The sequence below is a fragment of the Symphalangus syndactylus genome, chromosome 9 (genome assembly GCF_028878055.3).
Source record: "Symphalangus syndactylus isolate Jambi chromosome 9, NHGRI_mSymSyn1-v2.1_pri, whole genome shotgun sequence".
NCBI classification, from domain to species: domain Eukaryota; kingdom Metazoa; phylum Chordata; class Mammalia; order Primates; family Hylobatidae; genus Symphalangus; species Symphalangus syndactylus.
This window is the reverse complement of record NC_072431.2, coordinates 48816336-48843333: the sequence shown is the minus strand read 5'-3', so window position 1 is coordinate 48843333 and position 26998 is coordinate 48816336. Positions and strand designations below refer to the sequence as shown.

The window sequence follows — 26998 nt, the reverse complement described above, 5'->3', positions numbered from 1 at the left end:
ATCTGGTGGAGATTTATGAATATCATAAACTTCAGTTCTCTCCCAATTCTGTTTCTAAATAAACTTTGTTACTGATTATAGTAGTCAGTTCTTTCCCAATTCTGTTTCTAAATAAATTTGTTGGTTTCTGCTTATAGTAGTATGTCTGTTGAAAACATGTTCTGAGAACTTCTGGAGGGTGTTATATTCCCCTCCCTTGTTTTTCATTTTTGATGCCTCCTCCATTGATTTAAAAATATTGATTGTATGACATGATTAGAGGTGGTGGGCAGGAAATTGAGTTCTACCAGAAGAAGCTGTGGACTCTTACCTCTGAGTCCTAGTGGTTATGGATTGGTTACAGATTTTGTGATAAGCAAGTTCCTATGTTACTTGCTATTGTGAACAGTTTCAGTAAAGACCGTGCACGTGACAATATTACCTGAGACCTAGCAAGACAATTAAATTTGTTATACTTAGAAAAAGTAGACTCTCATCATGAAGACTATATGCTCTAAATGCAGGCCTGTTTTCTTCTGTGTTAATATTTACTTGCCAATTAGTTTCCCATTTTTAACACGTCTTTTTTTCCCCTTTTTCTTTCTTTGATTGGAATCTAGCAACTACATGCGATTATAGCAGCATCTGTCTCTATAAAGTCGTCCCAAAAACTCAAGAAAATTCTGGAGGCAAGTGCAGTTTTTCTTGTAGGTATGAAGGGCTACTTCAGCTGCGTTCAGTGCCTGATGTGCTGTACTGATGGGCTTCTGTTTTCACCTTCTCTTTTGCAGATCATCTTAGCCCTTGGAAACTACATGAATAGCAGTAAAAGAGGAGCAGTTTATGGATTTAAACTTCAGAGTTTAGATCTGGTGAGTGGACTAAAAGAAATCTGAGAGCTGTTTGAAGGACAGATGGCTGGCAGGGATGAAGTTAGGGTGGTGGGGGATGTTTTGATGAATATTTTCTGTCATGGGAGGATCAACTGGTACTAATTTTCTGGAACACCATTTGACAACACATAAAACCTATAATTACTCATACCCTTTGACTCAGTATTTCCATTTCTAGGAATTTTTTCTCAAGTGTCTGAATTTTGAATGCTGTATTTTATTTATAATTCCAAATTAACAATCTAAAGGTCTAACTGTGGAAATGATTAAATGTGCTGTAACACTAGTTAATACAGTGAACTATTATTCTTCCACCATTAACATACTGATGAAGAGTGTTCCAAGAAAGATTTGTGTTTAGAAAAGAAAGAAGGGTATGCTTTGCATGTACAGTTGAATTTCAGCTAAGTAAACTATGTGGGGAGAAAGACTGAATGGAAATAGGTTAAAATATTAGCAGAGGTTGGATGGAATCAGGGAATTTTTTCAAACTGCTTTTTGTAAGTACTTTTCTGTATTTTAAATTTTTGTTGTTGTTGTTGCATGCAAGGTGCTCTAATTTTCAGAGTCACTCAACTAATGTGAACAAGACTATAGAAAATCCTCCGTGGACTCCCTCCAGGCTGTGCAGGCCTAACGTGATTGCCACATGAGAAGGCTGGGCAGTGGGTTGAGTCCCTAGACCAGGGAGCTAGTTATTTAATAAGGAGTGTCCAGTCAGTCACAGTTCTGGCCTCTAGCAGATCATGATCAGTTAAGCATGTCTGTTTCAGGTCTTCACAGGCTAGGAAATAAGGGAGGGGCTAAGCTAAATGTAAAAACTGGAGCATAGGAGTCCTGCTGTGTAGGAAGCACCTGCATGCACCTGCTGGCTCTACATGCCCATTTCTCCTCCAGCTCTTCACTTTGAAGAGCACTAAAATTAGAGCCGTCCTGCTTTTAAGGCAAGGAAGGTGGGATAGCAGATGCAGGGCTGGGAGAGTTCGTGTAAGTCCAGTAATCAGTGTCCCCCTTATCCAAGGGGGCTGTGATCCAAGACCCCCAGTGGATGCCTGAAACCTCAGATAGTACTGAATCCTATATATACACTTTTTTTTCCTAGAGATGCATATCTGTTACAAAGTTGAATTTATAAATTAGGCACAGTGAGAGATTCACAATAACTAAAAAATAAAATAGGCCAGGCATGGTGGCTCACACCTGTAACCCCAGCACTTTGGGAGGCTGAGGCAGGCGAATCACCTGAGGTCAGGAGTTTGAGAGCAGCCTGGCCAACATGGCGAAACCCTGTCTCTACTAAAAATAGAAAAATTAGCTGGGCTAATTTTTGGTAGTGGGCACCTGTAATCCCAGCTACTCGGGAGGCTAAGGCAGGAGAATCACTTGAACCCGGGAGGCGGAGGTTGTAGTGAGCCAAGACTATGCCACTGCACCCTGGGTGACAGAGCGAGAATCCATCTCAAAAAATAAATAAATAAACAAATAAAGTAGTTAAATAAAACACGTTACTTGAACACAAACACTGCAATAGGCAGCAGTTGACCTGATAACCCAGATGGCTACTAAGTGACTAATGGCAGGTAATGTTTACAGCGTGGATCCACTTGACAAAGAGGTGATTCTCGGTCTAGAGGGGGTGGGAATGGCACGTGCGAGGTTTTATCATGCTACTCAGAGTGGTGTGCAATTGAAATCTGATGAATTGTTTATTTCTGTAATTTTCCACTTAGTATTTTTGGATACCTGAAACCTATGGGTTTCCTGAAACCATGGGAAGTAAACCTGTAGGTAAATAGGAACTACTGTAGAGGAAAGCTGTGAACCATTCTTAGGTGCTTAGAGTCATCCCTATAGTTAAGTATGTACCCTGGCTGGAAAGTCCTCGAGCCAGTTAAGCATCAGTGGACTGGTTCACTAAGGAACAAAGGGAATCCTGACCCTCCTCTGGGAATGCTCCAGCCTGTTGGGCGACTGTTACTCAGTTAATGACTCCGGGTGGGAAATCGTCATCTGAGGGGTAGGTCTCATGTTACCCTTTACTCTTGTACCTAACCCATGTTCCCTTTTGTTTTCAGCTCTTAGACACAAAGTCAACAGACAGAAAGCAAACACTGTTGCACTATATATCCAATGTGGTGAAAGAAAAATATCACCAAGTGTCCCTGTTTTATAATGAGCTTCATTATGTGGAAAAAGCTGCTGCAGGTACTTGATTTCAGCTATTACCGTTCGTCTTGGGTATTTAATGCCTTTAATTGTGGTGGAGCCATTCCCTGCTTAAACACTTTTCAGAACCCATTTAAAAAGCCAAGGCTAAGAAGTCAGACACACTGAGCTGGAACACATCAGCCGTGGTGTTGTCCACCCCTGAGAGCAGAAGAGAACGTGGGTGTAAAGGTGATCTCTGTGTCCTTTCTGTAAGATACAGGCCACTGAGCGTCATGTCCCTTCCCTCTTTTATTCACTGCCCTTTTTATTCTGCTGCTGTTGTATGAAATGTGAGAATGAGACTCTGAGAATCATCACCCAACAAACACTTTTAATTTGATTTTGTGCCATTCTACTTGCTCAAGTGTGGTAGTTGTAAACATTTTGCCTTTGCCTGGACACTAGTTAAATTATCAGCACTTCTTGGTTGCTACTTTGCTAAGAAAGGTATAAATTTTCTCATTTAAATCATCTGTGACTCTAAGATAGCTGGGATATACAAGGTAATAGTATCTCCATTATTATAGGTAAGAAAATTGAGATTTTTCGAGGTTAAATGTCTTGCCCAAAGTCACATGAGTAGAAAGTGATAGAAACAGGACTAGAAACCTGGTCTTACTTCTCATGAAGTGTATCATCCAATGTACCATGTTCCCTCAAAAGCATATTTGATTAGAAAAAGGAATGATACACAGATTGACCTTACAGTCATTTATAGGCTGTGATTCTCAAATTGTGATATCAAACTGTAAGCAGCCAGTGTTTATTATAAATTCAGATTCCTGTGGGGTACCTCAGGCATCTCGAATTTTGGAGGGTGAGGCCTTCTCTAACTGAGCCAGGGTAAATGGCTGCTGCTTCTGTGTTCTCACTAAAGAACACTCTGTTCTACCCTCTCGTGCAAGATTTCTCATATTGTATTACAACAATTTGCATGTCCATTGCAATCTGTGCACTTTTTTTTTTTTTTTTTTTAGACAGGGTCTTGCTCTGTGGCCCATGCTACAGCGCAGTGACATGATCACAGCTCACTGCAGTCCTGACCTCCCAGGCTGAAACGATCCTCCCACCTCAGCCTCCTGAGGAGCTTGGACCACAGGCACACACCACTATGCCCAGCTAATTTTTAAAATTTTTGTGGAGATGGGGTCTCCCTATGTTGCCTAGGCTGGTCTTGAATTCCTGGGTTCAAGTGATCCTCTCGCCTCAGCCTCCTAAAGTGCCAGGAGTACAGGTGTGAGTTACCATGCCTGGCCAATCTGTGCACTTCATAAGGGTATATCAGGTTTTATTTATCTTTCTTTCTCTCAGCCCCTGAAAATTGGATGTTGGAAATAAATGAATGAACAAGTGAACAAATGAATGAATGAGATGATGCACTGTTACGGGGATAAATGCTGCAGAAGCTGTGTTGGAGACTGAGAGGCAGATGGAGATGACTCTGACTATGAAGAACTATATGATGCAGGCTGGATAGACCTAGAGCGAGTTTGGGGCTCACTTAGACAGTAGGCAGAATTTCTGTTCTGACCGAATGATTTTCCTCCTTTTAAGTTTCCCTGTGCCTAAATTAGTTCTTACACCTCACAATTCTAATTAAGAAAAATGTTAAAAAGCTATTATAATTTCTACCTGACCAATGGGTACTAATTCATTTTGTTTGGTCCAAATGGTGGCATTTGAAAAACATTGGTGGGGAAAATGGGAGACTGGGTTGCTCCCTGGCAGAACTGTTCTTTCTGTTTGCTCTCTGGTGCCCAGGTTGCCTGACACAGATTCTCTATGCCTTTGCTCATGTATTCACTCACTCCTTCATTTATCTAGTGAACACCTTTGAGTGTCCTCCATGTACTTGGCACTATCATAAGTATTAGAGAATCAAGGATGATAAGACAGTGTGAGTCTACTGAGGGAAAAACCTACTGCACTGTTTTAGTAGGTTGGTGCAAAAGCAGTTGTGACTTTGGACTGTGAATTATCAATCATTATAACTAGGCTCAAACATATTTTTATTATGGCTGGGTGCGGTAGCTCATGTAATCCTAGCACTTTGGGAGGCTGAGGTGGGTGGATCACTTGAGGTCAGGAGTTTGAGACCAGCCTGGCCAACACGGCGAAACCCTGTCTCTACTAAAAATACAAAAATTAGCTGAGCATGGTGGCACATGCCTGTAATCACAGCTACTTGGGAGGCTGAGGCAGGAGAATTGCTTGAACGCGGGAGGCAGAGGTTGCAGTGAGCTGAGACTGCACCACTTCACTCCAGCCTGGGCGAAAAGAGCGAGACTCCATCTCAAAAACAAACGAACAAAATATATCTTTAGTAATCAAAATAGGAACCATTAAGATCAACACATTTTTGCCAATGAGGTATGTTTGTTTATTCCTGTAGTGAAAAAAATCCGTGCTTCTAGATTCAACAACTCTTGGAAAGCATTTTCCGCATCCTGCTGGTTGTGGAAGCATTTTCCCTGCAAAAAGTTGTCGAGATGCTTGAAAAAGTGGTAGTCGGTTGGCAAGAGGTCAGGTGAATATGGCAGATGAGGCAAAGCTTCGTAGCCCAATTTGTTCAACTTTTCAAGCGTTGGTTGTGCAATGTGCAGTTGGGTGTTGTCGTGGAGAACTGGACCCTTTCTGTTGACCAATGCTAGCTACAGGCGTTGCTGTTTGGGGTGCATCTCATTGATTTGCTGAGCATACTTCTCAGATGTAATGGTTTTGCTGGGATTCAGAAAGCTGTAGTGGATCAGACCAGCAGCAGACCACCAAATGGTGACCATGACCTTTTTTTGGTGCAAGTTTGGCTTTGGGAAGTGCTTTGGAGCTTCTTCTTGGTCCAACCACTGAGCTGGTCATTGCTGATTCTCATATAAAATCCATTTTTTGTTGCATGTCATAATCCGATTGAGAAATGGTTTGTTGTTGTGTAGAAGAGGAGAAGCAACGATTGAAAGCAACGATTTTTTAAAAAGTTTTCTCTCAGCTTATAAGGCACCACTTACCAAGCTTTTTCACCTTTCAAATTTGCCTTAAAAGACTGTAGAATGGTTGATGTTGAGTTCTTCAGCAACTTCTTGTGTGGTTCCAAGAGGATCAGCTTCGATGATTGCTCTCAGTTGGTGGTTGTCAACTTCTGATGGCCGGCCACTAAGCTCTTCATCTTCAAGGCTCTTGTGTCCTTTGCAAAACTTCTTGAACCACCAAATGCATTGCCAAATGCATTGCTGATGTTGCGAGTTGTCCTCACTGCTTTACAACCCGTTTTGAGCTCAAATAAGAAAATCGCTTGAATTTGCTTTTTGTCTAACGTCATTTCCGTAGTCTAAAATACATACAAACAGCAAGTAATACGTCATTAGCAAAAAAAGTGAGAAGCGTGCATTAAAATGATGTATAATATAACCACATTAAGAATGTATTCCAATATCAAACAGCAGATTTCAGCAAATACTGCAGTTACTTTTGCACCAATAATTTGTCCACGTGCAGAGTTGAGTCAGGCAAGGGGGCCCAGAGCTGGTACCTGACGTCCTACAGAAGCTGCTCAGGAGGCTCTGGGGGAGCGCCTGCCCCGGGAGGGGCCACACTGCAGACAGGAAGGTTCACACTAAACCTTTCTGAATAGGGAGGGGTGGTTAAAGAAGCTGTGCAAGTCTGCTTTGGGTCCTAGTAATCAATACAACCTATGGTCAACAGACAAAAGGCTGCCCCCTGCTGGAGAGTCAGAGAAATGCAAAAAGAGTTGAAAATGCTAGGCAGAGGCTAAAAGATAATAGGCTAGACAGTGGCTCATGTCTGTAATCCCAACACTTTGGAAAGTCAGGGCAGGAGTCTGAAGGTGCAGTGAGCTATGATGAAACCACTGCACTCCAGCCTGGATGACATTGTGAGACCTTGTCTGTAAGACACACAAAACCTTAGGCTTGCTGCAGATAAGGGCCTCTGAGCCTACAGGCCCACCCACAGGCTATTCTTGTAAGAGAAATGGAATAGTTTTGTGCAAGTGTGGGATTTAGAGTCCACATTTGTTACCTGAACTCCTCTGCCACCTACTAGCAGTGTGACCAAGGGCAGGCCACGGAACCTCTTTATGCTGCTTTTGCTCATTGACAAAATGAGCTAATGATGCAAGTGAACTAGTGCACGCAAAGAATGTAATGTAGTGCTTATAATGCTTCTTTGTATTAAAAGATCTCTGTGCCAAAAGCTGGAAGCTAGGTTTAGGGCCCTTGAGTAATCCTAAGAATCTCCTGAGAACTTGGCTCAGCAGCCAGACTCACTGTGGTTGTGACTTTCCCCATTGAGTTTCACTGGGATGTTCTTTCTCTGCTTCAGTCTCCCTTGAGAATGTTTTGCTGGATGTCAAGGAGCTCCAGAGGGGAATGGACTTGACCAAGAGAGAGTACACTATGCATGACCATAACACGCTGCTGAAGGAGTTCATCCTCAACAATGAGGGGAAGCTGAAGAAGCTGCAGGATGATGCCAAGATCGCACAGGCAAGTATCGGTGCCCCTGAAACCTGTGAAGAGGCTGCATCCATTAAAGCTGCCTGAGGTGCAGGCCGTGTATTTGGGGAGAAATGTTCCATTTCCCTCTGTTCGTGGAGGGTAGCTTTCTTGTGTAGCTATTATTTATTACGGGGGGACCATTCCCAGGGTTATTCTTGGAAGGGCCCCGTCCTCATTGTCCTTTTCTAATCTGGGGCTTTTTCCCCTGTCCCCTCCCCCTCCGCTTTCACTTCAATACCCACTCCAGTGTGGGTCCTGTATTCAGTTCAGCCCACATGCATCAGGCCTATGCTCAGCAAAGCAGTGTTCCCTGTGTATTGGGTTTCTGTAGATCTTGTCCTCGAAAATCTTACACTATACTGGGGGTTGCTGATAGATAGGCAGGCCTGCAAAACAGAATGAACAGTACACTATCAGAAGAGGCAGAGGCAAAGTTGGGGGATGGGGACTCAGAAAGCAAATTCAGTGGAAGGGCCTCTGGTTTGGGGCAGTCTTGTGTCATGGAAGAGTTCAGGCAGAGACTGAGTGTCCCCTGTGTGAGGCTGTCATAGGGAGTGTTGAAGCAAGGAAGTGGAATTTAGGGTCAGAGTGACTAAGATCCCTTTTGACCTTGTTGGTTTTAAAGGGTTCTGCCACGGCCTTTGGAAACTCTTGTAAGAAAGGTTTTCTTGTATGTGGGGTGTGTGTGTGCATGTGTGTGTGTGTGCATGCATGCATGTGTGTAGAAGCGGCAGGACGTCCTGCAGATTAATTCCTGTGCCCCACTATTGCATTCCTCGGATTGCCTCTGCTGAGGCATTTGGAGGAAACATGGAGGTGTTAGGCAATCTTGGGAGGTAAGGGAGGTGCAGCAACGCAAGGCCCTGGGAACCTCTGTCTCGTGGCTGCTGCTTCGCGTCAGCGTTCCCCCCAGAGCGTCCAGTTCAAATGCCGAACTAATGAAATTCAAGAAAAATTTGCTTCTTCACAGGATGCCTTTGATGATGTTGTGAAGTATTTTGGAGAAAACCCCAAGACAACACCACCCTCTGTCTTCTTTCCTGTCTTCGTCCGGTTTGTGAAAGCATATAAGGTAAATGTTAAGGCCCTCCTTGCCCTTATTTCTCAAGCAATTGCCCTCCTTGAGATGTGTCTGAGTCCCAGCTCTCTGCAGAGGCCTCCCAGTTCCTGTGGACAGCAGATCTGGGTGGCATTCACGAGATAGCAGTCCCTAGCTCTGTGGAGGCTGAGGGACATTATGGTCCCTTTCTCCACCTAGCCAGTCCTCTGCCTCAGCCAGAGAACAAAGCTCTTGGCAGCCCCCTTGCGGCAAGGGAGATGCTCCAAGACATTGCTGCCCCATTGACTGTTCACCTAGGCAGGCAAGGGGAAGGACTTGAAAATCCAGGCCTCTTGTGGAATTGTTTAATGGGTAGAAGTGAGCTGTGGGCTGTGGCGAAGGTGCATGATACAGCTGAAGTTAAGGAGAGCCTGCTTGTGTTAGTCCTAGCACAGGGCTTAGGACCTCTTAGACCAGCATTTCTCTAGTATGGACTGAAGGATGGTGCTTTTAAGGATGAGCACTCTGTTTCTTTGTGTGGATCAATAAGTGGCCCTTCCTTTAAATGGGAGGCCCTCTTGGACATAATTCAGGGCTGTGGCCTTGAAAAAGCCTATGACGCAAAGAGACATGTATCAGAAGGATTTGTCCATTTGAGAAATTACAAGAAGGATGTTAGAAGATTTTAGCTGACCTTAGAAACACCTCAATCTGTATGCTCCAGGCTTGTCTGCATGTAGCACTGATAACATTGGTGGAGGTAGGAGGAATGTTTATTGCAGAGGGGAGGAGGGATGTGGCAGGGTTCTCTACACTTTTGAGAAGCCCCGTTGGAAATAGGGGGACACTTCCTACCACTAGGGGCTGAAGGCTCTGGAAAATCATTATCGGGCCTTTTACTAAAACTCAAAAAGTCAAAATATTCTTAGCCCATCTTCCCTCAGCATGGCTTAACGTAGCAGTAGAGCTATAAGCTGCTGGTAGAAGGAACATGTCTGTGGCAGTCAGGGTGAACAGAAACACAGCACAAACTCCGTGTGCCAGACTCTGAGGATTTGCTCGTGATGAGAAGGCTGCGGACCACCAACTGCTGCTGTCTGCAGTGCTTGGTAGCCCAAGCCCACTGGCTGGCTGTGTTTATGTGCTGTAGAGATAGCCTGCGATGGCCTTTGTCATGTGCTGTGCCATTTTTTTTCACATAAAAACATGTAAGTGTAAGGTCAAAAGAGAAAATATATTTTAAAATCGGCTAAGACAGGTTGGGAAGTGGCTGGGGTTTGTCTCAAAGCCTGAGGCATCAGCAGGGATATGCGTGGAGCAGAGGAAAAAAGAAGCTGCCCTTGGTGGTCTGGGCTGTGTTGGAGGTCCCAGCCTGTCCATCAGCGTGCTCCTTCCACCTCACTGTTCCTCCCTGTGATCTTCACAGCTGACTCAGTGAAGCGTGTGCCAGGCAGTGATGTGACTGCCAGGATGTTTTTCTTGCCCTATACATGATGAATAGCCTCCCAGCCTGGCACTCACCTAGGGACTTTGTAGGCAGAGGTTGGGGTTTTAGGACATCATCCCTCTCATATAGACCAAAATGAAAACAGAAGCAATGGAGACCCAAATGTAAACTTTATTACTGATAACAGCTGGGCTGGAGGATGTGGTGTCTGTGATCTTCTACTTCAGCTGCAAATTAGGTAGATGACCTATCCATCAGTTCACAGCTTGACAACTAGAGGTCTCTTCGGGGAGGCCGGCTTCAAAAGAAAGAGTGCCCAAGAGGGCAGGGCTGAGGTGAGCCTATTCACTTTCTTCTAGATTCATCAGACTAGTCACACTGCCTCCCTTGGGAAGGAGTGAGGCATGGGAGAGTCCAAGAGTGTCACTCTGGTGAGGCCCCAAAAAGAAATGAGGGTTTTCCCCTAACAATAGGCAGAAGGCAGAAGAATCTTAGATCCTGCTATCAGAGGAGCTCTAGGTAGGCAGACTGTCTCTGAAAGGAAAACAAAATCACTGAGCACAGCTGCCAGGATGGTAGGTGCCCACCAGTGTGTGGGACAGAGACTAAGAGAAAGTTCAAACAGGGAGCGATCTTCAGGAAAGGACTTCTGGATGAGTTGAATCTCAGCTCCCAGCTTTTAAAGAGATGTGACAGATAGCGAAGCCCAGAAGCAGAGCTAAATACAGGCATAAAGTGTAGATCTTCTCAACCTTCCATTTATTGTAATTCTCAACTCAACTAAGGATGCTTGAAGAATCACTTTAAAAAATCTTGGGCCGGGCGCGGTGGCTCAAGCCTGTAATCCCAGCACTTTGGGAGGCCGAGGCGGGCGGATCACGAGGTCAGGAGATCGAGACCATCCTGGCTAACACGGTGAAACCCTGTCTCTACTAAAAATACAAAAAATTAGCCGGGCGTGTTGGCGGGCGCCTGTAGTCCCAGCTCCTCGGGAGGCTGAGGCAGGAGAATGGCCTGAACCCGGGAGGCGGAGCTTGCAGTGAGCCGAGATCGCGCCACTGCACTCCAGCCTGGGTGACACAGCAAGACTCCGTCTCAAAAAATAAAAATAAAAATAAAAATAAAAAATCTTGGCTGCTATCATTTCCATTAACATCATCTTTCTGGTTCTTTTGATTTACCCAGCAAGCAGAAGAGGAAAATGAGCTGAGGAAAAAGCAGGAACAAGCTCTCATGGAAAAACTCCTGGAGCAAGAAGCTCTGATGGAACAGCAGGATCCAAAGGTAAGAAGTGCCACGCTCATGAGACAGGTCCGTGAGGAGAGGCTGAGAGAGCTCTTCAGAGCAAGCCATAGGAAGGACCAGCAAGCCAGGTGTGCCCAGGATCCTGACCACTTCGTTCTGGTGCCTGGACATTTGGCAAATGGAAATATGTTCATTGATTACTTTGTTCTGCAACCACTGGAATGAGGCTAAGAGCATGTTTGTGTAGCATATCCAAGCTTATAGACATCTGGAACTTAGTTGGATATACAGAGAGGCCACACCAGATGACCCAGTGACCAGAGGGCTTAGCATCCAGAGAAGCCTTTATGCAGATGCCCATTGGTGCTGGCCTTGATAGCTGGAGGGACTTGCTAGCAGGAATGGAGGGAACATTTCATGGAGGGCAACCTCATTAGTAGGTAAAGAGCATAAAGGCTGGCAGCACAAAGTTTTCTTCATTGTGATCCCTGGCAACACAGTTTAAGACATCTATGGTCATTACCAGTTGCCTCTTGTTGCCGTAGACTCCAGCCTTCTTGTTGCTGCCAGGTGAAGTTTTGCGTGTTCGTCAGTGAAAGTTTTTGTTTCCTTCCCAGAAGCTTGAGTTTTCTGCATTTGAGCAGAATGTGGGATGTGTGTGTGTTTTTGGCTGAAGCTGCTTATTAGTAACATAATGCTCAGGCACATTCTGGATTTTCACAAACTCCTAATGGGTGCTGGCTTCACTAATCTCTGCCCTTCTTTCTTGTCAGTCTCCTTCTCATAAATCAAAGAGGCAGCAGCAAGAGTTAATTGCAGAACTAAGAAGACGACAAGTTAAAGATAACAGACATGTATATGAGGGGAAAGATGGTGCCATTGAAGATATTATCACAGGTAAAAGATATTTCTTCACTGTGGCCCATGGAGATCCCACTGGCCTCACCTAGACTGGGATGCATGCAGATTTTGCAGCTTCTTTTGTCCAGGGTTGTCAAGTTCATTAGTTGACTTTACTCACACCCAGAGTGATGCAGAGAGGCTTTGAAGTCCATTTACAGCAGCATGTATACTGCCCCAATACTCTGCATTGGAACCCTGTAGGTTTCAGCAGAGCTCCTTCATTTAAAGGATTTCCATTGTTATTGATATGTCATCATGCTCCATTTCTTTTTTTTCCTCGTGGCCACACCTAGCCACCTGCCTGATTAATAAACACTGTGGACAAGACCCATTCAGCAATGTACTAATCACAGTCCATGGATGCTCTTTAAGAGCCTCTTTACTCATTCAAAGTAACTGAAGTCAGTAGGTACTTTAATTTGGGTGAGCCAACAGGCTTCCAGCCCAGGGTTGGGAACTGGTTTTATCAGCCAAGAATTGTGTGTTAACCCAGCCTGGTTCTTGTCTGATTAAATTAGTGTAATGCTATCTCCTCAAACCAATTATCCCAAATTTCTGTACTTCCTTTTACAGATCAGAATAATAACTTGGGCACTAGTAGCGGAGGCAGCAAGTGACTTTTCTTTCATGTCTGTTGCACATGAATGTTGCTTATAAGCTTCCAGATGCAATAGCTTTTTATAATAGGCCAGTCCAATAATATGCAGATGTACTGAAAATAGTATGATGAGGTCCCATGTATCCCTCATCCATTGCAACAATTACGAACTCATGGCCAATCTTGTTACATGTACACTCTACCTACCCCCATATCCAACCCTTGACAACCAAGATGTAGAATTTCACTTGGAAATATTTCAGTATGTATCTTCAGAAGATAAGGACTCTTAAAAAATAAAAACAAGGCCAGGCGCGGTGGCTCACGCCTGTAATCCCAGCACTTTGGGAGGCCGAGGCGGGTGGATCACAAGGTCAGGAGATCGAGACCACAGTGAAACCCCGTCTCTACTAAAAATACAAAAAATTAGCTGGGTGCGGTGGCGGGCGTCTGTAGTCCCAGCTACTCCGGAGGCTGAGGCAGGAGAATGGCGTGAACACGGGAGGCGGAGCTTGCAGTGAGCCGAGATCGCGCCACTGCACTCCAGCCTGGGCGACAGAGCGAGACTCTGTCTCAAAAAAAATAAATAAATAAAAACAAAAAAAACATACTTTACACCATTATCACATCTAACTAAGAATCCCTTAATATCAAATATCTAGTCATTAGTTCACATTTCCCCAATTGTCCTGATTTTTAAAAACAGAATTCCTAGACTCTTGATGTCTCATTTCATTTTCATTTTTTTTTTTTTTGAGGTGGAGTCTCATTCTGTTGCCCAGGCTCGAGTGCAGTGGTGCTATCTCAGCTCACTGCAAGCTCTGCCTCCTGGGTTCATGCCATTCTTCTGCCTCAGCCTCCCAAGTAGGCTGGGACTACAGGCACCTGCCACTATGCCTGGCTAATTTTTTGTATTTTTAGTAGAGATGGGGTTTCACTGTGTTAGCCAGGATGGTCTCGATCTCCTGACCTCGTGATCTGCCCGCCTTGGCCACCCAAAGTGCTGGGATTACAGGCGTGAGCCACCGTGCCCAGCCTGTCTCATTTCTTGTTATAGCTTAGTGAACGCTGTACATTGGGATCCTAAATGGTCAAAACCACAAATTTTTTTCTCACAAGCTCAAACCCAGGGAAATTACATAGGTTAGGTGATTAGGTAGATTAGATAGATTAAAAAGGAAGTCAATAATGAATTCCCTTCCAGATTAAAGCAGTGTCTTAGATAGTAAGTGGCTGATGAAAATGCCATTCTCTACACATGGCACACACACTCTGCACAGGTGTGCCTATTGGTATCTCAGTGTACATACTGCAGTGGCTTACAGACGCCCCCCAGATAAAACCTTCATTGTAGCACTCTCCTTGCCTCCTCCATGCTGGGGGAGAAACTCCACCCTGAGCAAGACCAGGAGCAGAGCTCCTTCCTAGGTAAGCACTTTTTGGTCTCAGTGCCATAAAATGAACTTGCAGTTAGGGAAGCATCCAGCCTTGTTCATTAAGAACTCGGAGTTCCTGGCCGGGTGAGGTGGCCCATGCCTGTAATCCTAAACACTCTGGGAGGGTGTGGCAGGTGGATCACTTGAGGTCAGGACTTCAAAACCGGCCTGGCCACATGGTGAAACCCCATCTCTACTAAAAATACAAAAATCTTAGCCGGGCATGGTGGCTGGTGTTTGTAATCCCAGTTACTTGGGAGGCTGAAAGACAGAATTGCTTGAACCTGGGAGGTGGAGGTTGCAGTGAGCTGAGATCGTGCCACTGCACTCCAGCCTGGGCAACAGAGCGAGACTGTCTCAAAAAAACAAAACGGAACAAACACAAAAACCAAAGAACTTGGAGTTCCTTTTTCATTAGTATGTCCTCCATCCCAATTACACCTGGCTTTATAAAATGAATGGAATGTACATTTTCTATTTGCTTGATCTAAGTCATTAATCTACTAGAAGAGGGGAATGAGTATCTGTTTATAGAGCAGTTTTTATCCTCCTTGGAGTATTTTTCATTTTCTGACGCACTCCAAAGCCCCAGATAAATTCCTTTGTACCTTTATGAACTAACTTGAGTATATATTGCCTTCCCCCTTTGCTGCCCGTCTCCCCCACCCCCATCCCCAGGTATGATTAACAATGTACTAACCATGTACTAATGCAATAGATCTTGGCTTTTTATTCTCTTCTGTTTGTGTTGTTTGGCTGTCATTTTCAATGCAGTGCTGAAGACTGTGCCCTTTACTGCTCGCACCGCCAAGCGTGGCTCTCGGTTTTTCTGCGAACCTGTTCTCACTGAGGAATACCATTACTAAACTATTACTCTTTCTCACCTGATGCTCTTAAAAGGTTGCTACAGGTTTTTTGATGTCTTATGTCCCCCTCTGTGTGTCTGTCAGGGCCCACCAACATGCTAGCATGGAATTGCCATCTCCATCATGTTATATTTTGTGTTGTTCTCATGCTGCATGGTTTTGCATTTCAATTATTATTGCTCACTCACTGCCACTTTCAATACATGTATGTATTCACATTGCTGTAACAGTCTGGGTGTGTTTGACAGTTGAATTCATAGAATTGTTCACAGAAATTTTCAGAAAAATAGAGCAAAAATAGAGCACTTCTTTGAGAATCAGGATTGGTACCAAGTAGATTGCTTGTAAGATTTTTGAGCTAATGTCCTTCAACACAGTATCATAGCCATTAATAACAATAACTGCTATACCTAACATGTATTAAGAACTTACTGTGTTCAGGTTGGATGCGGTGGCACATGCCTGTAATTCCAGTACTTTGAGAGGCTGAGGCAAAAGGATCACTGAGCCCAGGAGTTTGAGACCAGCCTGGGTAACATAGTGAAGCCCCATCTTTACAAAAAATACAAAAATTAGCTGGGCATGGTGGTGCACACTTGTAGTCCCAGCTACCCGGGAGGCTGAGGTGGGAGCATTGCTTGAGCCCAGGAGGTGGAGGTTGCAGTGAGAGGAGATCCTACCACTGCACTCCAGCCTTGGCAACAGAGTGAGACCCTGTCTCAAAAAAAAACAACAAAACGAAACAAAACGTTCTGTTCTAAGTAGGTTTACAGATATTAACCTAGCCCTTTTATCCTATACCCAGTTAATATGCTTTGATAGCATAATCACCTGCCATATGAAAGTGCTCAGGAATGCGAAGTGCTCTAAAGTGCAAAATGACTTGCAGAAGAACTGTGAACTATGCACAGCTGCAAATTAGGCTTTTCTTAACTCTTATACATCCATAGCCTGATGGAATTCGTAATACAAGCTTAACACAGGGAGCCCTTTTAACCTAGCTTGTATATGTAGATATAGGCAATCCATAGCTTTATGACATCCTACTTTAGCGGGCCACCTCTATTCCTTCTGAATGTCATGCCAATGTTCAACTATCAGTAATTCCATGTTGGAGCAAAGCTGTGAGGCAGGACATGAATACAGAGGCTTAGGTCCTCCCACTATCTTATCTCATTCACGCATCTTCACCGGTAGCTCTGTTCCATGTCAAACCCAGGCTGTTTCTTCTGTGATCAGATCATACCTTGACCTGCTTCTTTGGTCAGGATGGTGGCACCAGAAATACTAACGGCAAATATCATTGGAAAATGCCACTGTTTTTAAATTGATGGGGGGGGGGGGGGGGGCAGAAAAAGGATCAAACTTTTCAAAGTAACTTCCTGGGGATAGTTTTTGATGCCTAATAAGAAACGAACTTCTCTCCAGTGTCTAGTTGATTAGAAAAGACAAGGGAAGCACATATTCTAATTGGACATAGCCATTGACTCCTGTGCTGAGACTGACATGGAATTGGATATATGTTTATTTTGTGGCATAACTATTCTATGAATTGCACTTATGTATGTTCTTCTATCTCTGATATCAAAGGACATAGAGTGTCATTGCCTGCTCTGCAGTGTACTTACCCACCAGTGCTTATTAACAGGCTAGAAAACTGTCATCTGCTTGGCTGATATTTGCTATCAGTTTTGCTGCTGGACTATATCTTTCTGGAGCCAGTCTTCAAAGCAGCTTGGAACTGGGTGGTCAGAGAGCTGGGTGGGAAGATGCACTCATCCTTCCCTTATTTGATCTAACACTTCTTGTAGTAATGGCTTCCCATTCTCTTCCTGTTGGCTAACATGCCTGGGAATGTTGAGCACTAAGTTGAGTTGCTTTCCATTTTCATCCCATTTTTTCTTAACCATCATTTTGTGTTTTTGTTTTTTTCTGTTTAGCCTTAAAGAAGAATAATATCACTAAATTTCCAAATGTTCACTCGAGGGTAAGGATTTCTTCTAGCACACCGGTGGTGGAGGATACACAGAGCTGGCAAGCATCACTTTTTACTTAGCTTCCTCCTCTCTCTGTATGCAGATCAATGGTTTCAATCTATGGCTGAGGGTAATACTGGTGAGAATCTGACCAGGGAGTTTTTGTACCTCACATTCCAATGATGCAGGGATTGAGCCTCTCTATTGGACTCTTTCTCGGCCTGCTTTTAAGTTCTCAAGTGTGATGGCTTGGGCAAGGGTATTTGCTGATGATTGTATTTGCTTTGAGTGTTGGGCTGTCCTTCCCTTACTGCTGTCTTGGCCTTTGAGTTACTCAGTTAAACCCATTTTGATCTGAAGCGACTGAAAGCAGGTCCTGGCCAGGTAACATTACAGCTTTTGAAGGATTAAGATCTTTAGAACTAATTGCTCAGAGGATGAAGAACCACAAAGCTGCATATGAGGCAAAAGTGTAATTCTGGCCTTCCATTACCAGTGTGGGCTAGGAAGCAGAGGCTTGAGAGGATTGGGGTATGCAAAACTATTTTTTCCTTAAATTTAAGAGTAGAGGCTGGGCATAGTGGCTCACACCTGTAATCTATAATCCCAGCACTTTGGGAGGCTGAGGCGGACAAATCTCTTGAGTTCAAGATCACCCTAGGCAATGAAGCAAACCCCCTGTCTCTACAAAAAAAAAAAAAAAAAACAAGTTAGCCAGGCATGGTGGCAAATGCCTGTAGCCCAGCTGCCTGGGAGGCTGAGATGTGTGGATCGCTTGAGCCCAGGAGGTGGATGCTGAAGTGAGCAGAGATCCACCACTACACTCCAGCCTCAGTGACAGAGACTGTCCTCCCCTCACAACGCCCCCCAGCCGCACCCCCCCTCCCCCCGCCCCAAGAAAAGAGTAGGGCAGGGTCACACAAATTCCAAAGAGTCAAGGAGCCAGGAAGGTAACAGGCCTGGTAGGAATTGTGCTGAACCCAGAGCACAGATCTTAGCTCCAGCTTCTTTTTGCTGTGTAGGAACTGGGGTCCGGTTTTGCCAGATCTTCAGTTTTTCAAAAGAAGCCAGAAACCCTGGTCTTTGTTCATCACCAATTTAAACATCAGGAAACTGTATATGTGAGGGGGGGTGCACAGTGGAGCAAACATTCTGTGGGTCAAATGTGGTCCATCAGCTCCATTTTCAACTTGAGTAGATAATTTGGTTTAATTCTGTTATTTGTTTGTATTTCCCTTTCTAAAGATAGCATGTATTCTAGCAGAAGTCAACAATACTAAGTTAATGAAAGGGAAGCAAATACTAATTAAACAAGAGGAAAAGTATAAAGCCTGCTTTACTTTTTTCACTATGCCCTGACTTCATCAAAGGGAGGCTGCATAGCCTAGCCTGCTGGCTAGGCTACCTGACTTACTCAAGAAAGCATGCCTTCATACTGAGTTCTTGTATAAAATTCCTCTGCTCCTCCCACTTCATCCCGACAGAGCAAAAATGCCTATTTGGACTGGTATGCAGTGATTGACTCATTCATTTAACAAGGATTTTCTTATGCAGGAGGGCCCATACAACTTCTTCTTACTGACATAACATAAAAAATATTGGGTGGTAGAGCTCGGTAGTCCCCACTTTTCAGGAGGCTGAGGTGGGAGAATCGCCTGAGACTGGTTCAAGTCTGGCCTGGACAACATAACAAGACCCCATTTCTTAAAAAAAAAATAGGCGGCAGAAAAGGATGCCAGGGAATAGATTATTATTTTGGTTTAGATTTATGGTTAATTGAACATCATTTTGTTTAAAATTTACAAAATAATAAACTCAGCTAGCTTAATGGAATGAAAATAATATAGCCCTTATCTGCAAACTGAAAGTCTTTAGGTTCTTGTTAAAACTGCGAGGAAAAGATGGGACGGGACAGTCTGCTTTATTAATTTTGCAGTTTAACATTTATTGCAATTACTGTTTGTTCATTCAGGCTTCCAGAATAAAAACAAAACAAAAAAATTAAGCTACAGCTGCTTCTAATTTAAGAAACATTTCAAAATAAGACTTCAGCTAGACTCTCGCCAGTGACAGAAATAATCTATATATTTTTCTCTCAAAGTCCTAGAATCCTACCAGTATTACATCCTATTTTGTTTGACTGTAAATATTGAAGGCAAATGTTTATGTCTTTGATTCAATGCTCGATGAGTTTGAAGGGCCCATTAGCTGACTTTTCTACACAAGCTGCTTTGATTGGCTGCCAGCTGGCCTTTGTCTTGCTTAGACACATGCTGTTAAAGGTTGCTATTCTCTCACTGGCACTCTCCTCTTTACAGATCTTAGAAACCAACCATACAGACGAGCCGATGCGGTGAGGAGAAGCGTCAGGCGGCGCTTTGATGATCAGAACTTGCGTTCTGTTAATGGTGCCGAAATAACAATGTGAACCTGAGACCGGCGTGCATGAATACAGGGTGTGCGTGAATGAAACTGCCCACATGAACTTTATGTGCTACCATTTAACTGCAGCCTTGAACACACACAAAAATAATTCTTAAGGGCTCAGATTTAGCAAACACAAAAGAATTTTAAAATGAGCTCTCCTTTCAACCCTTGTTAACAAGTGCCTAAAAATGGAAGTACCTGTTCAGATTAATCAAAGCAATAGGATTTGATTTGATTAGGTATCTTTTTACACCAGTATGTTGTTTTTTTTAACCAAAATGTAAAGTTCTTATTAAACTCATTACCTGCCATCGTGATTGTCCCATCATGGCCCACCTGGTTTCCTGATGTTGTAAATAACATCAATGCATCTGCTGTGGGTCCTTTGCTGAGATGTCTTCGAAGGAATTTTGTTTTAGCCATATCCATCAACTTTGTATTTTACTTGCAACTTGGAAGAAGGAAAGTCACATGATGAAACTCCTTTTGTCTATAACCAGGCCCTGGCAAAGTGCAAACAGGATGCAACTGCAGTGGCACAAAGGTCACTCAATCCTTTATTTCCAGTTTCACATTCTACTACTTCTGTGCTAGAGAATGATGCTCTGAGAGGCATTCACCGGTATGAATGTGGGGATATAGTGTATAAGACTTATTTGCAGTACTGTGTTCTTCAGCTAGAGGCAGCTTTTTAAATAATGCAAGTGTATTTATTAGCACTAAAATTAACATCTCAGTAATCAGCATTGGCATTTCTGAGGACCATTATTAATTCTGAGAACAGAAATTGGTGCCTTGCAAGGAAGTTTACTAGCTCTATCAACAAGCATTCAAGGTTACATCTGCTAGCAGAGTAGTGTTAGGAACCTGGCCTTATTCTCCTCTGACAATCGCAATTTTTTCTTATTTTTTGTAAATTGGAGAAGATAAACTTGGCATCATGTATCGAGGCTAACTTGTTCATGCATTTCCCAGACTACTTATGGGGAATTGCAGTTTAAGTTGCTGAAAAGTATTAACATGGTATTAAGCTTAAATAATACGTAATGGGACTAAATGGCCCACTAAGCCACTGTTATTTTTCCTTCCTCTCTGGCAGGGCACTTGATCCATTCCAAAGTCAAAAACTGGACTGAAGCTCAATTTGTACTTTTCATAATATACATTCTGCTTCTGGCTTATCTTCTTGGTACATCAATATATTAATTGTAAAGTTTATTGTATAGTATTTAACCGCTGAAGTTCCTATTTTATGTTGTGCTTACGTGAACCCCTTGGTGAAGGTCCCTTTTCCTTGGATGTGTAGTTATATGATCTTTTTAAATGTACAGATATTTTGCTATAAAATCGGTGCAGTTTTTTATGGTTTTTACACTTCTCTTTAATTCCCACCTAAGCCTCTGGGTAATATTGTAAATATTGTTTTAAAATGCATCAGCCTATGCTATACAATCTGAATGTTATTTTAACTTATAGTTTTTTTAATATATATATTTAACTACAAGGACAGTTTAGGGAACAAGTTCTACCACATTTCACTTTAGTGTACCTATTTACAGAAAGAAAGATTAAACTGCCACCTGCGGGCACATTCCCATAAATGTGTACTTTAAAAAGAACATGCCAAGATTTTGTCTTTCTGTGGACTCAACATTCACTTCGATTAAAAATAGCAATTTGACCAAGTTGGACTTCCACTACAAAGCAGCTGTTTTCCAAAGTTCAATGCTGACATATATGTTAAAATAACTGCCTATTTATTAATCTACAAATAGACAACGTTGGCATGTTCTTTTCTGTTTGTTTGTCTGTTAATGGGCCTGCTTCTTAGCAATATTAGAATGTTTTATAAAAGCAATTCATGTTACTTTTCTGGTCTTTTCATGGCATATGAGCAAATAAACTATTTACACTACTATTCTGTAATATGTCATAATCTTTCAATGGTACAATTTAGGGGGTTTTAGCAATATTATGTAGACTTACCTTCTAGAAACAGATATACCTTGCTATTTGAATTCAGGATCCAAATATACTTGGTAAACTTCAGGAAGGATTCCTCCCTATGTGAATTCTTGACCGCTTGCTATATAAAACATAGACAATGGATCTTGGAAGTGAGATGCCATCTCCAAAATTGTATTTATAAACAAACAAACATACATACACCTTCTGGGTAAACAGCACCTTTGTTTGGTGAAATGCCACAACGCCCCCAGCAGCCCCACCAAATGTTTCAATTAGGATGTTGTACAAATAAAGATAATCGGCTATATATTAACTGCATAGTTAACCCTGCACCCAACAACCATACCAGTTGGCAAGGTACACAGGCAGTTTGGCCCCCATTGCACAAACAGACTGACAGTTGTAATAAAACTCCCAGTCATCAAAAGTTTATGTGTAACATTTCATATGTTCTTTTTATGGAAACAAGGAAAATTTTAAATTTTAGAATAACTTTCAAGTGGCTTAAATTTAGAGGCGTATAAATTATAGTCATTTAAGGAATTATAATTTATATAATTATTGTCACAACTACCACAGTGTACTTTGCATTTGTCACACATAGCTGCTTACAGATTAAAGACAATAATCTTTATTCCTCACAAGAAGCCTGTGAGGTATTTAACACTGTTGTGCACATTGAGAAACTGACTCAGCAAACTGACTTGCCCAGGGTGCAATCTAATAAATGCCTATAATAAAGCCTTAGGTCTTTTGTTCCCAATTAAGTGCACTTTCCACTAAACCAGTTATAAAATGTGTTTGTTAGAAGCTTTATTTTATGAAAGAGAGAAAAAGTCTTGCGATCAGTAAGGATCTCTGGTTTGTTTTACCATCAGACTGGTGCCTAATGGTAAAAGAAAAATCTTTTAATATTCCACAAATTCAGAACGTTTTCAAACTCAACTACAGCAGTTAAGTTCAAATGAGGCAGATAGATAAACATTCATCTTTTAAAAGGTATTTACCAATGACTTTGAATTAAATACTCACGTTCCCCACTCCCCATCATCTAACAAACACTGAAATTCACTGCAATGCCCACTCCCCATCATCTAACAAACACTGAAATTCACTGCAATGCCCAGTGGCCATCCTGACTCAACACTGCTCTCAACAGAATGGGGCTTGATACCCCTCACTGACTCTGCTTTGGTTCAACATACTGGAATCTTCTCTGTAGAATGAGGTGATTTTACACTGGAAAATATGTACACTTATACTCGCTCCATAATACACATTGTGTTTGTTAGACAAGGTCTGGCTCTATCACCTAGGATGGAATGCAGTGGTACAATCTTGGCTCAGGGCAACCTCTGCCTCTCGGGCTCAAGCCATCCTCCCACTTCAGCCTCCCGAGTAGCTGGGACTATAGACACGCACAACCACTCCTGGCTAATTTTTCTAGAGAACAGTTTTGCCGTGTTGCCCAGGCTGGTCTCAAACTCCTGAGCTCAAGTGATCTGCCTGCCTCGTCCTCCCCAAGTGTTGGGATTACAGGCACAAACCATTGTGCCCAGCCACACATACCTATTTTAATGTTTGATAAAACTCTTCTTAGCCCTAATGTATTTCCTAATTTTTATCAGAAATGTCTCCAAAGATGAATTTATCAGATTTCATCAAAAGGATTTGTTTTCCATTTCTTTTTAAACTAATAGCCCATCTATGCCCAAGAAAAATTTGAAGCAAGAAACAAACATGTACGTCAAATAAGGGATGGGGTTTTTTTTTTTTTTTTTTTTAAGTCTTTTTATCAAGAAAAAGAGGTATTACACTGAGAAAACATAACGTGGGCCTCCAGCAACTCACAGCATAGGGCTTGCTGCCTGAGTGGTGCTTAAAGGAAAAAACTGACACAAATCCAATTTAGTAAAAGATACCATTTTTTCTAATAAATTATATTTATTTACAAAAGGTCTAATTTTATATAACTATGAGGTTCTTTTACATCAGAATAATATATAAACAGAGGTGAAAATCTGGTAATTACAAACACAGAAAATAGAAACCTTGTTCCCTTATTACTCACCTTTCAGAACAAGTCCTTGGCTCAGTTGTAGAGGTGGGGAAGACCAACACCTACTGAAGTTTGCAGGCAGGAGCCCCCAAAAATGTTTATAAATAACACATTTAGATACCCTAAGGAACAGTAGTGAAGAATAGCATCAAGGAATGGCTTAGTTTGAATCTGATCTAATTCACCAGCCACTCACTGTTTCATTGTCCATGACCAGGGGCAGGGAGGATTAGCCAGTATGAATGTCAGCTTTACAAGTAGGGTAATTACCATCAAATTAACAATTACCAATCACTAGCACTGAGATGGCTTTGAACTAGATCCTACTGAGAATCACAAAAGCAGTTTTGATAGTCTTAAGCTATTATAGCTAAGTGTCTTAAAATGGAGGGTTAGGGAGAATGTGTGGGTAATTACAGCAAAATCATCTCTCACTTTCCACCTCATCTTTAAGACAGCTCCAAAAAACTGAGTGCCTGACATGTCACCATGTTTCAGCCCTATTCAAAAATAGCCCAAAATGATTAGTTTTCAACTTTAAATTGTATGTTCTCACAAGTTTTGGACATGTCTGAAGTAAAAGCTAAGGTACAGTCACTAGACTTTATTTTGGGTGCACTTCAATTATGACTGTGACTTTAGTGGTGGGTTAGTATGGTTTATTGCGATGATGCTTTTTTAAGCCCTTTAATACTGATGATGGGTACCATGGATGCCAGATGAATACATATTTCAACTGGTATTTTACATTCATTCCAAAAGTGCCTATTATATGCCAGGCACTGTCCTATTCCACAAGGATATATAACAGTATATGAACCAGATAAATCCCTGCCACTGAGCAACTTAATGACCACCAGTTAAGTCGAAACAATTGGAAGAGTAATGTAAGAATAAGGATGGTAAGAATCATCAGACTGGTATACGCCATTACCAGAAGCACAGAATGAGATTATAAGCCTGTTAGAACACAGTTCCATGAAAGTAACATTATTTTGCTTTCATGTAAAATGAGTGTAATTTTATGTAGAGAATGTAGGATGGTTGAATTAAAATCTACCTAACACTGACAGAAATACATACCCAAGAGAAAATAAAAAGTCTGATTTAAGACAGAAGGAATTAATGTACTTTGCTTCATTTTGTTTAGAAACAGTTTTAAAAGCTGAAGTTTTTTAGTTTTATAATTTATATTTAAATTACATAATATACTTAAATATCCTTTCTAAAAAAAGCATTCATCACTCCTCCCTGGGTACTATGTGATTACAAATAGTTTTCTCTTACATAGCATCTAAGCTTAAAAAAAAAAAATCTTCATATAAAGGGGTTACTCCTTTCTGGATGCAAAAATAAGAGTGGCTGCATAGCCAGCACTCAGCTGACTCTAAGACCAGAAGAAAACCGGGAACACTTAGACAAATGTTTTTTAAAGCATAAAACCAAATTATATAATTGAATGAAAACTGAATTACACAGTTTGAAACTGAAAACTTTCCAGAAAAACGCACACAGATTTTTTTCTAGTTTTTACAGTTTCTTCATCCTACCATTAACTGATTCCCTTACTTTAGGACAATCCTTTTTCATGTTATAGTTGTACGAAGTGAGGCCCATAAGCAAAAATCAAAAGAAGACAAAGCTGTGACAAATCATTATCAAATTTACTGGGAGGCATAAAATGCACTTTTGAAGTTGGAAAACATCAATAACTTACATGCTGAAGCTACTCTGGCTAATAACAAAATGCCAGCTACTATGTTGAAAAAAATGTGGTGGGACCACTGCTTTTATTTAAAAGCATTACATTATTTAAATTCACTTAGGAAGAGTGTATACTTAATACTTGATTAGCTTAATTATCTAACTTTTCATACAAATTCAATTTTCGCACAAAGAAATATGAACTGGGAGAAAAAATATTTAAAGTCCTGATTTTGAATAACTATGATATTAAATGTATAAGTGAATTTGATCTAATAGTTCATTAGTATTAATGACACTGAGGGAAGACAAACCCTCAACATTTTCCTAAGACTCCGAGGCTTTAATGAAAAGTATAAATTCCCCTTATCTGAAAATAAACACACTTTCCTGTTTTAACATATTTAACTCTAATAGAACCAATATTCCAAGATGTTTCAGTTTTTACCAAATTGAAGATTTAAAAACATAACCTATTAGTTAAAAAATATTCACAGAGAACAAAATCTTATCACCTGTGCCTTCAGACTGTCAAGTATCTTTCTGGCAACTAAATCCCATTTGATGGGATCCTGAAAGGTAGACAAAGGATCACAGTCACTTAAAATTACAATTTTATGGCAAGTATGTTGCATTTTGAATTGCAATTGGTTTACTACTACGGTTGTTTTTAAGTTAAATAATTTTCATGGGTGAACTACAGGGAAACTTTATATTGTGTTGTAGGGATTTGCGGTTATAGTAAGATTATCTCTGTAAGAAATACAGGAATCTATTTTGAGGACATGCTAAAACACATCAATAGCTTTTTATTTAAATAGAAAAATCAAAACTTTAAAGTTGTACTTTAGAAATTCATGGAAGTAATTAATGTTTTTTACAGATTCTAAGATTCTTTTGTGAAACATCACTAGTATATATTTGCCAATATCAAATGCATACTTTAAAGATTTGCCACTGACTTCCATGTCAAGTGACTGACATGATTAGCAATATTAACTCACTACAATGGGACCTCTGAAAATTGAGTCTAGACAACTCCCTGTTGCCAAAATTATGTGTTTTGGCTCTAATATACAATAGGACACTAATCTCAAGCAATTTGATTACTTCACATTTTCTCCAAAATGAGTCTTCCTACAAGCCTGGTTGTATTTCACAGCAGAAAAATGACTTGGGAGACAAAATGAGAAACAATCCCCTCACCCACCCCTTCAGCCTTTAAAGAGTCGACATTATATTTAATTCAAACGGGGCAAAATGGGAAAGAAGCATTCTGGTCAGGCCCACTTTCAAAACTCAATAGGATGGGTAAGAAAAAAACTTTTTGTTCTTCTAAATCCCAACTTGAAATAGGATCTCTTCAAGTGTACACATTAAAAGAATAACACAGATAATACCAAAGAATAGGTGCTAAAATTTACTTATTTACTTAAAAAATCTCCTGCACTGAAGGAAAATAGTATAAATTACATTACCAACCTTCCAAAGTTAGCATGTAAAGAGTATTCTGTCTTCAAACCACAGCCTCTCTAAAATAGTCTGTAAAAAAATTCATAGGTGAAAAACAAATCTAGGGACCTCAAATGCACTGATTTATAATATTCTTAAATATTAAAAAAGGAAAGTAAACTAGCAGTATGGGTAAGATGAAGCAAAATTTCAGGGATTTAGTACCTTTAAAATGATCATACAATTTCTTTAGAGCTGAGCAGTTTAAGTAGAAATAAATACTAGTA

At 41.5% G+C, this 26998-nt stretch overlaps 2 protein-coding genes across 11 annotated transcripts in view; one reads left to right on the top strand and one right to left on the bottom strand.

Moving 5' to 3' along the window:
- The window catches only part of FMNL2 (formin like 2), a 323185-nt gene extending 301739 nt beyond the window's left edge, over positions 1–21446 (top strand). For 2 of the 10 annotated variants that reach the window (XM_055292120.2, XM_055292116.2), the window contains 9 exons: positions 600–668; positions 771–851; positions 2948–3077; positions 7416–7579; positions 8562–8663; positions 11263–11361; positions 12096–12219; positions 17066–17112; positions 19420–21446. In XM_055292120.2, coding sequence (XP_055148095.1) covers positions 600–668; positions 771–851; positions 2948–3077; positions 7416–7579; positions 8562–8663; positions 11263–11361; positions 12096–12219; positions 17066–17112; positions 19420–19458 — 855 coding nt within the window. In that variant the 3' untranslated portion in view covers positions 19459–21446. Of the gene's footprint in view, positions 1–599; positions 669–770; positions 852–2947; positions 3078–7415; positions 7580–8561; positions 8664–11262; positions 11362–12095; positions 12220–15033; positions 15160–17065; positions 17160–19419 lie in introns of those variants that run through there. The other 8 variants (XM_055292119.2, XM_055292112.2, XM_063646020.1 and 5 more) reach the window with 6 other exon arrangements.
- LOC134737495 (histone-lysine N-methyltransferase SETMAR-like) lies at positions 5083–7446 on the bottom strand. The gene is made up of 2 exons (XM_063646031.1): positions 7361–7446; positions 5083–6402 (listed from the first exon to the last, which is right to left on the bottom strand). Exons 1-2 carry the CDS (start codon positions 7379–7381, stop codon positions 6193–6195), a joined length of 231 nt encoding a protein of 76 aa, XP_063502101.1. The 5' UTR covers positions 7382–7446; the 3' UTR covers positions 5083–6192.
- Positions 21447–26998: the final 5552 nt, after the last annotated feature.